At 49.5% G+C, this 16,607-nt stretch overlaps 1 protein-coding gene across 2 annotated transcripts in view; it reads left to right on the top strand.

Moving 5' to 3' along the window:
• LOC144168727 (DNA excision repair protein ERCC-6-like) overlaps positions 1-16,607 on the top strand; it is a 106,497-nt gene that overhangs the window by 78,320 nt on the left and 11,570 nt on the right. For both annotated transcript variants that reach the window (XM_077697673.1, XM_077697672.1), the window contains exons 16-19: positions 1,453-1,667; positions 2,564-2,934; positions 5,587-5,709; positions 15,797-16,004. In XM_077697673.1, coding sequence (XP_077553799.1) covers positions 1,453-1,667; positions 2,564-2,934; positions 5,587-5,709; positions 15,797-16,004 — 917 coding nt within the window. The remainder of the gene's footprint in view (positions 1-1,452; positions 1,668-2,563; positions 2,935-5,586; positions 5,710-15,796; positions 16,005-16,607) is intronic.

Genomic DNA, 16,607 nt, shown 5'->3' with positions numbered 1-16,607 from the left:
CATTCCGTGCGCCTGCCAGCGTTCCGGGTAACTTCGCACGCATGCGCAGTTCGTTTGCAACCAAGCTGTGTGTTCATCGCGTGCATCACATCACCAAGACGCCGGCTTGTCGTCTGCTATGCCGAATGTCGTCTGCTCTCCGCTTTTTGGTTGCGTGAGCCGAGCAATCCATTGCGTTGTGAAACTATTTCTAGCAGGCTGCGCTGAACAACTTGCTAGTTTCATCATAATAAACAGGTCACGGAGTGAGTGTTGCTGGTAAACATGAACAATTTTATTGGCTGTAAGCAAGGAGAAAACAACCGATCTTTTCCTGGATCTTTTTCTCCCAAGAAAACAAAGTGTTACTTTTTAGCAAAGGCCGCACTGATTGGTAGCGTGTCATTACTCTGCCGGCCGCAATAACTGCGGAAATCCGGGAAGGAAGTGACTCGTAAAGAGCCGACACACTTCCTGGATCGGCTCTTAAAACTTCCAACTCTAGCGGAAACTAGTGGAAAGAAAAGGAAAGTAACAGGCTAACAATAGTTTTACAATGCAGCAAGTTGCTTGGCTCGTGCAATCAAAGAGTGGAGAGCAGACGATAATCGGCATAGCAGACGACAAGCGGGCGTCTTGGTGGCGTGATGCGTGCGATGAACTTTTAGCCTCGTCGCAAACGAACTGCGTATGCGTGCAAAGTTACCCGGAACGCCGACAGGCGGCTCCCGCGCACGGAATGACGCGCTCCCGTGTTCACCCCAACTGTGATCAAGATAGTACTTCTGACGATGTCAGCCTGTTTTTCCCCATGTTCAACAGCGTTAATTACGCTTAATTTATCCGACAGTGAAATCAGCTGCCCTGCCACTCATGCCGCTGGTCGCACAAAAAAGAAAGCCACTGGCACTGGCTTGGCTTGGCTGCGCCAACGACCCGGCTGCCAGCAATGTTGCCAGACATAAGTTTTCTTGCCAAAATAAACAAAGAAAAAGCACATCGGGTGCCGGCCCCGCGGAAGTCTGCTATAAATATTCAGTCGAAACAATTTTCGCCTAAAATTTAGTCTGTTGTAGCCGATAGTCTGCTCTAGCCGGGTCCGTTATGAGCGGAGTGGACTCCATTTAAAATGCATGGGGACCAGACAAATCAACAGAAACTGTCTGTTGTAACCGAAAGTCAGTTGTTGCCGGATCCGCTGTAACAGCGTAGACTGTATATCGTAGAATTGCTAAAATAATTTTTAGGCTCAGTACCTACACGTATTGTGGGTATACTTTTCTGTGCATTTTTTTGTTTATTTCACCAATGAACTGTGAATAATTGTACCTTTCACAAAACTGCTCTTGTGTGTTTGAAAGAGCAATCTATAAGCCACAATTTGATGCATAGCAGTGGTAAATGTGTGCAGTAGCTGAGGAGAAACGAATAGTTTTGTGGAAGCACTCAAAATGGCCCCTTTTTCCGCCCCAGGACTCGTCGGTGTTTGTGTTCCTGCTGACTACGCGCGTGGGGGGCCTGGGGGTGAACCTGACGGGCGCAGACCGGGTGGTGATCTACGACCCCGACTGGAACCCCAGCACAGACATGCAGGCCCGTGAGCGTGCCTGGCGCATCGGCCAGAGGCGGGACGTCACCGTCTACCGGCTCCTCACCGCGGGCACCATTGAGGAGAAGATCTACCACAGGTGGGTGACCCACAGCGGAGCGCTGCAGGTTGGCAGGTTCCTCGACCCACCTGTGGAGGGAGCAGCCTCGCGCGGCTGACTTGAATGGTCGAATTTGCGTAGCAACGGCTCTTCTGCTCACGGGCGAGCACCCGTTGATGTTCGAGGCGACGCAAGAGAAGTGCAGCTACCATATTGACGCGGTTGTAGGCCGACTCGAATGTAGGTCGACCCCCGCAAAATTGCATCTCTCAAGAACAAAGCGCGCACAGAAAGCAGCCCCTTTGGTTGCTGCTGTGAATGAGTTTTTCGGGCCCAGGGCACCCGTGGCAGACGGGAAGTGACACGAGCACGTTGCCTTGTCCCCTCTATTAAACTTATTGGTGTTTTTTTGTGAGTGCGATATAACCGGGTTTGACTGTACCTTATATTGCGTCACACATAATTTGCGAGTGCCTAACTTAAAAGAGTACTTTTAACTTTTATGCTGTAAGCAACAACTCTTTGCCCACTAATGATGAAGATCAAGCAGAAACTGGTCCGCAGTCAGCGTAAAAAAAGTTGCAATGCATTTATTTCAACCAGTTTTGGTCACCCACAGCACAGATAGCAGTTGTGGGCAATGCCGGAAGGTATTATATCCCACTGTTCAGGCCACAGATCTGCAAGTGGTCCCGCATGGTTTATGCGCTGGTCCGCCCAGGCCTGCAGCAGCAGCGGGGCACAGTAAATTTTAGGAGCGATTAGTGGGCACCTGCTGGGGCTGCGGTGATCCGCCATAACCGGGGAACCGGCTGAGGTTGGTGAGAAAGGAGCCGCCTAGCACTGGACGGGCTGTGCGTTCAGTCATGTCCACAGCTGTTGCCGAGAGGGACATTGGTGGCCGCGCTCGCTGAGCCCCCTTCCTGTGCGTGCAGGCAGATCTTCAAGCAGTTCCTGACCAACCGAGTGCTCAAGGACCCCCGGCAGCGGCGCTTCTTCAAGAGCAACGACCTGCTGGAGCTGTTCTCGCTGGGCGACCCGGAGCGGAAGCGCACCGAGACGAGCGCCATTTTCTCCGGCACAGGTTCCACCCTCCGCAGGCCCAAGAAGAAGAGCAAGGGGCCCAAGGGGGCAGCCCAGGGGGACGCCAGCACTGCCCTGGCACCTGACAAGGTGCGGCAGATGCGGGAGCTTGCACGCCAGCTCAGTCAGCGCATCGCCTCTGCAAAGAAGCCGGGGGCAAACGGCAAGGAGGGGGAGAAGGTGGGGAAGAAGGAGGGGAAGAAGCACAGGGCGCATCGGACCAGTGAGTTCCCATGTAGTTCCTCCCAGTAAGCCTGCTTCGTGCCAACAGTTTCGCTTTCTTTATGAATCTCGCTGATTCTTCCTAAGAGAGCACCAGAAATAAACAGGCCAATACAGTAATAGACGGGACAAGCGCTTGTCCCCTTTATTCTTTATGTGTGGCTGTTTATTTTTTTTTTGCGCTCTTTTACAAACAGATATTCCTTTTTTTTTTTACCTCATTGTGTGTGGCCTTCTTAGGCTGCGCTCGTTCAAGTGATAGAAGGGAAAAAAAAATTAGAACTATTTGACAGGACGGAAGAAAAAGGCAGTGTCATAATTCTGGTACCATTTAAAGACGGTTGCATGAAAAATTACGGGAAGCTTCTTGCATCATTTTGCATGCAGTTGCACACAGTAGTAGTACTGTTACCACTGGTGGCTCTCATGCCATGTGGTGAAGCACATTTTCAATTCTAAGCAATCTCGGGAGAGTGCGGCAGCTTTCGTTGCTGGTGGCAACAGACCCTCCCCACGTGATGTCAAAACTTCTTCAATGAGTAACTTTGCATTCATGGCCTGCACATGATTCCCAGACAAGCACACGTGTTTAAAAACTGAATTTGGTGGCGAACGCATGCTATCAGTTGATCATGCTTCAGCTGTCGAAATTTCCATGGGTGAGGCATTGTCACTGTCACTTTCTGACTCACTGAAAGCCTTGATGGCAGAGATGGGCCAGGAACGAGGCCAAACGCTTTCATGGAAGAGCAACAAGAATGGTATGGTGACAAAAGCGTCCGGCGTTGTAGCACCGCTTGACTTTTCCTCAAAGAAAGGATACCGAAACTTGGGTATTTTGTAGGGGTGTGCGAATGTCAAATTTTTCGAATACGAATCTAATACGAATATCTAGCTTCGAAATTGAATCGAATATCGAATGATTTAGACTTTCAAAACCAACTTTTTTATCTCATTGTGGTTTTTGATTAACATTAACACAGCAACTGGAAGTGCTTGTGTGATAACCCTATAAAATTTCATATTATTTCGGAAACTTTTTTATATAAAATTTTTTTTCTTTTCGACCGGAAGGCCAACCGTGCTTCAGCATCTGTTTCTGGCTTCTTTTGTGCGTCTGTCTTTTTCTGTCGTTCGTGAGTTTCAGAATGCACTTAGATAAAAGAGACGGCCAGGACCGGAAAGAGGATCGCTCGGCCGATCCAATGGTACCAAAATGGCCGCGCCCGGGGGCACTGTTTCGGAGATAAAGCTCTCCAAAAATTGCCCTTTTTTCGCCCTTTTGCGCTGACATTCTGTCATCGCGGCTGGCAAAAGTATTTTTTACGCCACTTTGCGACAGTATTCGGCGGAAAAACATTGCAAATGCACAGGATAGAAAGCATAGAAGCCGAAGATGTGGCTTTTAAAAAAAAAACGATGTATTGGTCATTTTTCGAAAGTCCAAAGCGGTCCAAAGTCGAAACTAATAAATCCAAATATTTGTTAATAGCCGATTATTCAAACCCTTTCGAATATACGAAATCTTTCGAATACATAGTTTTCGAAGCGAATACGAATGTAACATATTTAATATTCGAGTAATATTCGAAATTTTCGAATATTCGCACATCCCTAGTATTTTGTTCAAACAGACCTCGGAAGAGGGGACATTCTTTTCTATGATGAATAGACAAAGGCACGTGTGGAATTGCTTACAGTTGGGTAACTGAGTAGTAGTGTGAAAAATTAATTCTGCAGTGGAATAATGGTATCAGGGGTGCCAACAGGACATTTCACAATGTCGCAATGGCAGTAAAATCATTTCGAATTGAGCTTTGCTAACTGTGGATACGTTTGTTCAGCCGACTCGGTTGGTTATTCAGAGTGTAAATCGGGCGTTTCACGATTGGTGCTCCAGTAGCAGCAATGAAATGCCGATGTGCTGTATGCCTTCTTCTCTGGAGCAGTGGTCCTGGTCCACTTGTTGCACCTAAATGACACAGATTTCCAAAAATCGGTTTTTGTCGTCTCAATGGAAATGAAACTGATTCTAAACGAGCATCTAGCGAGCTAGCCGCTGAGTGACTTCACTTGTCAAGCAGGATGAGAGCAGGCATTAAGGTCGTCGTTCAGCACCACCATTCTTAAAAATTGGCGAGGTAGCAAGGGGGCTAAGTCCTGATGTGGTGCACTTTTCACATGTGTGAACATTTCCGTTTTTGCACTTTGATTTAAAGTCTCAAACTCACCACAGGTGATGGTGCACGGGTAGTCCAAGAATTCCCCCCACCGTAGAAACATGGAAAAAACAGATTGCCTCTCGGGGAATCCGCATTTTGTCGTGTGGCTGACCCTGCTTGTCGTGCTGTCTTTTTTTATCCCAAAGGACAAGTGGTTAGTGCTTGCCATTAACCGTTTGGGCATGCTTTCCAATGAGGTAACCTAGCCAGGTCAAGTTTGGGTTAGCTGGTTTGACTCGACTCGCACTACAGCACAGAAAAGAACTCATGCCGGGACACGGAAGGGAACATCTGCAGCGCTGCGTATGTCCCTTTCTTGTCCTTTCTTGTCCAAGCAAAGAGCCGAAGGACTGGGCATGTTTTGTGGAAAAGCTTGCACTGTTTGTAGGGGGAGCCTTTCTGAGCAGGGCTGAGCAAGCCTCTCTGTGCAGCCTGCCCAGTTGTGGATGGCGAGCCCATCGGCCACGTGGTCAGGCAGGCCGTCTACGAGCAGCCCGCAACGGAGGAGCCCCAAGACGACGACTACGTGCTGCGCAAGCTCCTCAAGAAGTCCGGTGGGTGTTCACTGGCCGTGGACCAATGTGGGCACACAGTTTCCCGTATACTCGCGGGAAATCTGCAGTCGCGTGCCATAGCAGGAGCGCCGTTGCTTGCCTGCTTGGCTGGACCAGCCGCATAGCTCCTTTTCACTCCTGAAGCCATTACAGTCTACGCTCGTTACAGCGGATCCGGCAACAACGGACTTTCGGTTACAGCAGACCATTTCTGTTGGTTTGTCTGGTCCCCATGCATTTTAAATGGAGCCCACTCCACTCATAATGGACCGGAGTAGAGCAGACTATCGGCTACAACAGACTAAATTTTAGGTGAAAATTGTTTCAACTGAATGTTTATAGTGGACTTCTGTGGTGCCGGCACCCTATATGCTTTTTCTTTGTTTATTTTGGCAAGGAAACTTATGTGTGGCAGCATTGTAGGCAGCCGGGCCGTTGGCGCAGCCAAGCCAAGCCAGTGCCGCTGGCCTTTTTTTTTCTTTCTCCATGCGACCAGCGGTTGAGTGGCAGTCTTAGCTGATTTCACTGACGGATAAACTAAGCATGATTTATACCCCTGTTACACGGCAGACCTAATGACATTTAGAGCAAATGTCATTCGCCCTAAATGTGACTAATTCGGTGCTGCACGAGAACACCGAATGACATTTGAGGCAAATGACATTTAGTGGCTAACTGAGGTTCCGGACCTCAGTTAGTGGCCAAATGAGTAGCCTCGACAGCAGTAGCGCATCACTAGACAGAAAAATTCAGTAATAAACCAAAGAATACTGTTTCTAAAAACTGTTAGTAAACTTATATTTTCTTCTTTGTGTTGTTGTTCAAATAAAGAAAGACAAACAAGTACTAACAAAAAAGAAAATCTCATCCCCAGTGCGCGCGCTACCCTAATCCGGATTTTTTGAAGACTTGTCTCGGCTTGTGTTGTCTACTGATGTCACCTAAATCGGTGGTTTTCTTGTTTTTATTTTTTTTAAATAATCCTTTGTTACGTTTTTTCAAAACTATTACGTGTCAAAACATTCTAGATGGTCTTGAAATGTAATTTTGCGGTTTTGCGAGCTTGCTAGTCGTCACCGCTATCACAATCAAATGACATTTGTTTCGCTGTGTAGACCCGCGTGGCCGAGCCGAATGTCATTAACAGCTAATGTCATTCAGCTTGAATGACATTAGATTTGCCGTGTGACAAGGGTATAACACTGTCGAACACGACAAAAAGGAGGCCGACATCGCCAAAAGTACAGGCCTGTCTAAGCAGACGGTCCGTTCGACCGTCCAGAACAAGGCCGCTGCCGGTAAACGCGACTGCTGAGACAGAACAGCGCTTTCAAATACGCAAAGACGCACTCAAAATTGAGTCTGCCCTCCCATCTTCACAGGTTTTTTATGTAATAAAGAACTCAGGTTCAGTGAAGCTCGGCATTTATTATTCCCATGCATGCATCGTTCGCGTTCCGTCCGGTGAAAAAGGTAAGAAATCTGCCTTTTTCGCTGCGGTGTGGTGCCCTCTTGAGGTAGCGACGGAAAGCAGATTGGAGGTCAAGGTTAGCGCGGTGCGTCGTGGTTCTTGCCCTTGGCGTGAGCGCATGGTTTTTGGACTTTCGAAGAGAAGGTAGCTTTCCGTCTCATCTAGTCGCTTTTTTTTATCTTGTACTTTCCTTGACGACTGCAACTTCACCAGCATGCAATCGCCAGGGCAACAATTCATTCCAGGAGGCTTTCTTGCCATTACTTTCTAGCTTTCTTGCCAATGGCTGGACGGACTTGGCCTGGTCGACTACCCATAATACCCTAGTTTCTAGGCGAACCCTCAGGTTCGGCCGCTTCTGCGCTCGGAGCACAGTGCTCCACTATGCACCGTTGGTCAGCGTAAGCACGAGAGGGCTGCTTGGCGGCCACATCATCGCTGACATGCAATGCTAGAGAGACTATCTCTTCAGCCATTCCTACAGACCTACCTGCAACTGCCTTGGGCTGCATTACATGAGCGGCCGTACCCTAGTTTACACTTTCCTCGCTCAATTCACTGGAGCTCCCCGTGGCAATCACATTTTCGGTACTCGACATTTGGGGACCTCCAGAAACACAAGATGCAGTGTGCGCGACACCAACTGCATCCGATTCCTCGCGCGATTCCCGTGCTGCTGCATCCTGCAAAGCAACTGGCCGCTCGCCCTCGCTCCCGGAATGTTCTCCGTCTCCAAACGCGGCGACAATGGGCTCACGCTAAACTGAAGCCAGCCCGAGCCCCTTCAGAGCGGTTGATTTAACAACTGCGTTGTTCTTCCGCTCCTTTCTGTGCGAACCCTCGCGTTCGGTCGCTACTGAACCACCGTTCGCGCACGAAGCGCCGTTGTCTGCCACACACTGTTGTGTGATGCGAGGAGTAGCGAGGGGCTCATCGGCCACATGAATGCGAACATGCGACGCAGCGGAGCCTGTCTCTCTTGCTATCAGCTTCTTCACGGACATGCGCACACTCTCATTCCCCTTTGCCTGCCTGTCATTTCCCAATGCAGCCTCGAGCGTAACACCTTCCTTCACCTCCATCTCCATTTCGGTGAAGTTTTCCACGCGGGATGCTTCACTACCCTGCTCCACGGTTGCAAGAAATCTGAATGCCACGAAGGAACGTGCGCCACTATCCTCTCTTCGCCTTTCCCGCATGACTCTGATCGTGCCGAATGCCTTGAAACAGGACGCTCACACACGTGCAATGAATGGGTTCCACCCCGCACATCTTTCGGTGTACTGGTGCACCCCAGTCCACTCTCTCCCTCAGTGCTGAACATTACCCGTTGAGCAATCGGTGAGGCTCAATGGGTCAACGGCTCAACATTGTTAGCTCTCTTAAAGCGTTCACTCTTGGAACGTTCCACCGCTAACTCAGCCTCAGCGATTCTCAATTTTGCCTGCAGTAGTGCCTTCTGCTCAGCGAACGGCATTGCAATGCTTGCTCTTTCTGCACAGCTCATATCCAGCGCTTCCTAATCCTCATTATCCCGTGGCTACACCTACCGCTAGATGTCATGGTGAACCGCAGACCCAGCATCAAGCGAGGCACTGACCTGCATAGCTCGGTGCCTGTAGAGAAATGCCAGACCGGTGCAGATGGGGTGTCCATTTATGCGCGGCTCCTTCCGCCGAGGTGTCCACCAAACCATGGCCCGCTGACTTCTCGCCTGCCGACAGCTCGCTGCTCCTGCCGCTCCTCGATCAGTGGGCTGCTGATGCCTCCACTGACCGCTGGTCAAGCTGCTTCTCCGCCGCTCAGCAGGCTGCTCAGCAGGCCGCAGAGATTGCCTCGGTCTCCATTGAGAAGCGCCGCTCGAGCCGCTTTTTCACCTGGCTGGCGAGCTCACTGCTCCCGCCCATCTCGTTCAGCAGACCGCAATTTCTCCGCGAGAGGCCCGTCTCACCTGCCGGCTGGCTGAGTCATCGCGGTTGAAGGTCCTGTCGACTGCGCCAGTTATCTTCGCGATGTTCTTTTCCCTGGGGCTTCTCCTCTAAGCAGCAGCAGCGCTGATGATCTGACCCAGGTATCCTCAACCGACAAACCCAGCCTCTGATACAAAACTGTGCATTTATTTACAGCCCAGCGGGCGACTAAGAAACAGTGCTCGAGCAGAGCCCGAATACGACGGGCCGAGCGCTCCGGCACCCTGACCGCGTCTGTCTGTCTTCATCTTCCGTTCATCATGCCGCTCAGGGCCGGGGAAGGGGGAAAAGCGAGTCCTGTTCGTCAGGGCCCATCCCCATGTGGTGGCCGTTAGGACATCCGGTGCGAGCAGGCGCGGCCTTTCTCAAAATGTGTGGCGTTCGAAAGCACCGCGCAACACGTTTTTTCATTTCCGCACTGCTCTTCCCAGGGCCCGCGCCAGTTAGTGCGTCGAAGCGGCCGACAGAGGGTCCATCGTAACGAGCGTAGACTGTATCAGCAAAAAAACGGGAACGTCTTTTTTTTTTTTTTTTTTTCTTGTTTGTCTAGCATTAAAGGGACACTGAAGTGGACTTGTCAAGCTTCTGTTTTTGCCTGCATTGCATACACGCTCAAATAAACACAGTTTTCATGGTTTAGCCGGTAGGTACGGTGGTATTTATTTTATATAGCCTGAATGAAGAAAAACTACCACGCGCGGTCTGCTGTCGCCGCAGTAACCAAAGCAGTGATGTCCATACACCCGCCGCGGTGGCTCAGTGGCTAAGGCGTTGCGCTGCTGAGCACGAGGTCGCGGGTTCGATTCCCGGCCGCGGCGGCCGCTTTTCTGATGGAGGCGAAAAGCAAAAACGCCCGTGTGTACGAGATTTCGGCACACGATAAAGATCCCCAGGTGGTCAAAATTAATCCGGAGCCCTCCACTACGGCGCGCCTCATCGCCTGCGTTGCGTCGGCGCGTTAAACCCCACAATCAATCTATCAAATCAAATCAATCAGTGATGTCCATACGAGGTGCTACTGTGATTGGACAAAGTCCAAGAGTAGAATTAATCCATTTTTGGTTTTGTTTCTGTGAAATAGCATGCTTGGCATCTGGCATTACCGTTGGCTGGGCATTCTAGATATCCCAGTAATCGGCATACCATGCTTCTGCAATGTTGTCGGCTGTAAAACGCATCAGATAAGCTCCCAGCACAGCTTGAAATCGCAGGGTTCATGCGGGTCCTTGAAATCCTTCAAAACCCTTGAATTCAAAAGTGGCATTTTCAAGGGCCTTGAAAGTCCTTGAATTTTTACAGGTCCTTGAAAACCCGAGATTTTGAGTGAAATTAAGAAGATGACCACTCTGTGTACGAAGAAATGTATTCCTACTCCGTAAATTTTCACCACATTTTTACAAGAAAATCTTTGCGTTTCAAACTGAATACACTTAGCAGATAATTTTAAACACCACACCGCGCTGAAATCAGTTTCGGTTTTGAAGGGCCTGGCTGCACTGAGATCAGTTATGGTTTCAAAGGGTCTAGCTGGATGGATCTAGCAATCCATCCCTTGGTGTTTCTTTTGGGAGTTGCATTGTTCCCTCTCGTAGCTCGAACGTTCGGCGTGGTTTGGGCGGCATGTAATGTGTGCGGTTGAAATTACTGCACGCAGGGAGTGTGAGTTAGGATAATGCCTGGTAAATTCAAGTTTCAATGCTTGTGGCTGAACAATGACAGTTATAGGCACTGGCTTGCACCGGACCCGGCGAATCCACATCGGGCGAAATGCAAGCCTTGCACGAAAACATTCGACATTGCTGCTATGGAAGAGTCGGCACTGAGAAGTCATGCGAAAAGCGCCAAACACAACGGAAACGTGAAGGAAGCAGTGAGTAGCACCATGAAGAACTTTTTGGTGCCCTCGCTAAGCGAGCAGTCCGTGGACCCACCGCCATCACAGTCTACGGACTTACACAGTGTGTGCAAGAAGCATGAGCTAGTGACTGATGCGGAGATTTTGTGGACCCTAAAAGTAACTACACCGCACTATTCCTACAGTTCCTGCCCACCGACAAATTACTCATTCAGAAGAATGTTTCCTGATAGCGAAGTTGCCCGAGCCTTCTCCTGCGGAGAGCAGAAGACTCAGTATGTCGTGTGCCATGGCCTCAGGCCTTTCTTCTTAAGTTCCCTCCAACGAGGGATAGACTTGCGCGATTACTACGTTGTCCTCTCAGACGAGTCGTTGAATGAACAGAAGCAGATGGACATGCACATAAGGTACTGGGATGCATCACATAAGGTCGCCATGCGGTACTTCACGTCCGAGTTTATGGGCCATTCAAAGGCAGAGGATATCGAAGAGAAGCTGCTGGGTGCCTTGGGAGCCTCTCCCACTAGAGAAGATTGTTCAGCTGTCGAAGGATGGACCGAATGTGAACTTGGAAGGCTTTCAGGCTTCTACAAGAACACCTGCAGCAGCAGAATTATCAAGTTTGATGCTTAGATCTGGGCAGTTGTGGCCTGCACATTGTTCACAATGGATACAAAGCAGGTGTCGCAGCTAGCAAGTGAGGATTGGATTTTCTGCTCCCAAGTCTGAGCACGTTGTTCATGATGCCCCAGTTCGAAGGGAGGATTTTACAACTGGTGCGGGGCAAGTTTGTTGCACATCGGTGGGTCGAGAATATCCCATTTCTTGAACACGCTTTGCTTCTTTGGCTTGATTTCAGGAAGGACCTGGAATCCGCAAAGAAGAAGGAAGTGAATCTTCCAAAATGTGCTTCCTTTCAATGCTTGTCTGACTTTTGTGGAGATTCGTTGGTGCTGGCAAAGCTCAAGTTTGCTCGTGGGGTTGCCATGATGCTTTAGCCTTTTCTTGTGGAGTATTAGACCGACAAGCCGGTGGTATTGTTTCTGTCAAAAGACCTTGAAGGTGCAGTGAGAAAGCGGGTGACAAGATTCGTTAAGTGCTCACTTCTGTGCTCGTCAAAAGGCGTCACTGGCACGCTGGAGATTGATGTGGATGACCCGAACAACCACATCCCCCTGGAAAGAGTGGACATATTCTGAAAAGCCCCAAAGTAAGTGCAAAAGATGCATTTACATTTAGGATGTAGTGTAAAGAGTTCCTTGTTGCTGTAATGAAGAAGGTTCTTGAGAAGAGCCCTCTACGACATTTGCTAGTAAGAGGCCTTGGTTCGCTGGACCCCAGAGAAATGTGTTCAAAGCCAGATGAGTGTCTGGAAGGCTTCAAGAAAGTTTTGAACTCGCTTACTGCGGCGGAAAGGGTCAGTGGTCATCAGAGAGACACTGCACTTGCACAATATGCTGAGCTCCTGCAAGAACGAAGGCACGACTTGCAACAGTTTGAAAGGACTTCGGACTCTTTAGACATGTTTTTGTATGACCTCCTGAAGATCAGTTCGTCATACAGTGACCTCTGAAAACTTGTCCTGAGTCGAGGACAAGTGAGTGTAGAGAAAGGGTTCTGTGTAAATCGGCAGGTAGCTGTGGAAAACATGAAAGAACTTTCCTATGTCTCTATGTGATGCTGCAAGCCAAGCAGGCGGCATTCTTCATGTACAAACCACACCGGAACTCGGGGCATCTGTCGCGTTTGCCCGCCAGCACTGCTCAGCTTCCTTGGAAGCCAAGATCTTGAAGAATCGATGCAAGTGAGGAAGCGCTGCATTGATGAGGAGGTTGAATGCTTGAAAAAGAAACTGGAGGTAGCTGCTGCTCAATTAACAGCTTCAGCGGACAGAAAAGGCAAAGATTACGAGCGACCTCACCTGGACTATCAAATCCAACAGCCCAAGGAAGTCTGCCAAAAGCGAGGCGCAGGAAATCCTGAACATCGACCTCGAAGTCCAGAAAAAGCAACCGTGAGTGTTGAATGAGTGCTTGTTTGCTGTATATTTGTCTTGTTCAAAATGTGAGACATTGAAAAGGTGATGCTAATGTACTTTTACTGTGTAAAGTGAGATACCTCTTAAGATGTTTTCTTGTGCAACAAATAATACATCGTGACGCATTGAAACTTGTGTTTTGTGGAAGTAAGGCCCTCAACATGCTGGCAGGGCCTTGAAAGACCTTGAAAACCCTTGAATTTTTTTCTTTGATATCAGCATGAACCCTGAAGTCGTAACGATCACTAGCCAAGGTGTGTGTACACAGTGGACAAACGCCCTCCACGTCACCGGAGACACTCAAATGCAATGCACTTTTTCCCCCGCCTCTGGAGCTTGCCTGGCTCATGTGTGTATCGTAAGAGGAATGTTTGCACCAGGCCAAGGGTCGGCTGGTTCGGGACTGCACCCACTGCCCGCAAGCAGTCGGTGTTGAAGGCAACAGCACTCCAACGAGAGCTCGCCGGCCTCGCGTCAGTGTCAGCCTGCACGCATTCTGCGAACTCGCTCGTGGAGCAACAAACTTTCAGCGCAAAAATGGTGAATTCTGTATAGAAAACATTGCCCAAAAACAAACAAATCAACTTGAAAAAAAAAATGTGTTATTGGTGATTCAGACTTGCGAATTGCAAAACAACAGACCTAATGCTCCAGGCCAACGCCGCCTGTATAAACATTGCCTAACGCGTCGCCCGCTTTCCAATGGGACCGGTAGGGACGGCTTAGTTCAGGCACTCATCCCGTATGCGGTGTGCGCCGGTGGACCTTACGTCACTGCTGTTCGCCCACTTCTTACAGCGTCTGTCTGTCAGCTTGCCGGCATGGGAGCACCGCCTGGGGAACACTAGAAAAACTGTCAACTATTTTCCATAGTTTCTGAGAAGTGGCGCTGGCTAGTGGACATGAAAGCACGCAGGAAGGCTACGGAGTGGGAAAGGGTAAGAGACAGCAACAGGAGAGTAGCTATGTGGCCATTTTTCACTCGCACGTTAGGCAGCATTGTCCAGACCACTTGGCCACAAGCCAGTGTTGTCAGGCAAGAAATTCGGAGTATATATTGTATAGCCTGTTTACATTTTTATTTAGTTTTAGTACTCCAAGGAGCTTAGATAACTATTTCTTGAATAACGCGTTAAACATTGCCGAAATTCCCCCGAATATACCTCGTCTGTAGCAACTGCATTCCTTAGGGACAAAAGCAATCACAAGTGTGTGGTCGTGCTGCTGGCCGTTGTGCTGGTTCACCCAGTGCAAAAAGTGCTTCCCGCACCCTGGTTTTAGGCTGTATGATAAAAGTAACGGTTGATTTTGATTCCTCAGTACCTGCATTAGCTTCACTGATTCTTCTCCCTCCTTCGATTGGCCTCAGATTTTTCTACCAGCACCCCAGTCAGCAAAGCATTACATGTGCGCTTGTGTGGAGCTACTTGGGCTTAGAGCTTGATACTGTCTACAAACTAACAAGCTAAAGGCACATTCTTGCAGGCACACACATGTGGTGGCTTAGTTTCAAGTGAGAGAACACCTTGCGATGGCACGCCAGCGGCTGCCCGACTAAATGCTGGGATTCTGTCAGAGCCGTGCAGTAGCACAGTCAAGCCAAGCAACCTTGCTTCAGCGTCATGTGAAGTGTCATGGCAAACCGGCAAGAGAGGAGGGCAGCTTTAATTGATTCTTCTAGCGAATGCAGTGGCGTAAATGCAGCGGGAGGTTGAAACATGGCCTACAGACTCCAGACTACAGTGTGCGCTAGTAATCCCGCAGTGTTTGCAAATCACTTCAGTGTCCCTGCAAGCTTCGAAGTAACATACCTGACAAATATATCTGTCTTTCAGAGCTATTGATGAGACGGCTTTAGGTAATCAATGGCACTTGAGAGCCTGCTTGCTGAGCTCTGCCAAGGACAAGGGGGGCGTTTTTCCTACCCAGTGCATGGCAGAAGTGCAGTGCACCCGGGCACTGGCCCCAGACCCTGGTATGAAATTGTGTGGTTGATTGGTACCCTGTGCATCTGACACACACTGAAGGTGCACTAGTTGTGAAACTTCCCATAAAACCGGTCCACGGCTGGCTACCTGCTCTGGGGCGGCCAATGGGCACAAGCATGGGGCGAGTTGACGAGCCTGCCACCTGTCCACAGAAAGTTGAAGAGAAACTGTGTAAACTCAAGTAAACACTCCCTCTGTTTCCCGATTTGAAAATTGAGCCTTATTTTGTTGAGTTTTTGTATTGAGAGTAAGTGCGTAACAAAGTTCGGTTTCTGTGGTGATGCTTTGGTGATGCTCGATCTCAGACATGGGTAAATGAATGCGGATATCTGGGAATGAGTATGTCTATTGATGTAGTATTGCAATTTCTCGTTTGAGAATTTTTGCTGTTTCTACGCTTCTTGCATCTTCTTTGTTATCACTTCCTTTAAGTTGTTGTTCGTGCTGGCCATGTGGCTCACTTGTTGTTCACAACAGTGTTGCTACAAGGGTGTTTTTTTTTACGTGTGTGTTAATCCCGGTGCCACTGGTCCCTTAGGAGGGTTTGTATAGCACTGCAAGGCGAAAGTAGACTTGTGCGAGGGAATAGTAGCTCCGAGGGATGCCCCTTCTACTAAGCTGCTGCACAGAACGAGCCATCCGCGATGATAATTGTGATGAGTGTGTACAGGTGAGAGATTGGTCCCGCTAGTGGATGGCTATTCATGCAGTTCTTCCTGTGGTGCACAAGAAAAACTCACCATACGAATGAGATATTGTGTGCAGGGGGCGTGCACTCGGCGATGAGGCACGACGTGATCATGGAGTCGGCGGATCCGGACTACACGCTGGTGGAAGGGGAGGCGGAGCGGGTAGCCCGGGAGGCCGTGCAGCGGCTGCGTGCGTCCCGGCGCCGCTGTCTCTCGGCCGCCTCGGGGGTGCCCACTTGGACGGGGGCCCATGGTTCTTCAGGAGCACCTTCGGCCGCACTCAGGTGGGTCCTGGGCCACCATGGCATGCCTCAGGGTGCTGCTTTGAGCCCACGCTTTTCCTAGCGCAAGTCCTTTCAGTGATGCCTGCAAGGTGGCATTGTTATTGCCTGCTGGGAAGGTTCTTCATGCACAGTGCACAGGTCACAGAAGAAGTGACACGGAAACCATCAGAACAAACATAAAACAGGCACACTCACAGTTTCTCATCTTCTCTCATTTAAGTGACTTCATCCCGTTTGTTCTGATGGCAGTCAACTTTTTCAGCGAAAATTTAAATCAGTGTTGTGCATGAAGATTGTCGAAATACCTACTAGCCCACCTGTTAGCAAGACTCCTTGATTTCTGGGAAATTCACTTCCGGCAGCCTCTGAGATTCCGGAAAGGAATGACGGGGCCAGACGTGCCACCTCCTCGACTGTGCTGGCTGGCAAACCAGAAGAAGTGACGCTGCTGTACTTGTACAGTGCGCAACACGCTTGCCTGCAACAGCGAGTGTGACCACGGTCGAGAACTCCGCTTCAACGAAAATTCTGCTGTAGGCACGTTTTTTATCCAAAGAAACATGATGTAATTGCGCACCACTTTTTCTAAAGATTGCGTTATGC

The sequence above is a fragment of the Haemaphysalis longicornis genome, unplaced genomic scaffold (assembly GCF_048455015.1).
Source record: "Haemaphysalis longicornis isolate Haplotype H1 unplaced genomic scaffold, Haemaphysalis longicornis Haplotype H1 scaffold_2, whole genome shotgun sequence".
Taxonomy (NCBI): Eukaryota; Metazoa; Arthropoda; class Arachnida; order Ixodida; family Ixodidae; genus Haemaphysalis; species Haemaphysalis longicornis.
This window is presented reverse-complemented; position numbering and strand designations above follow the sequence as displayed.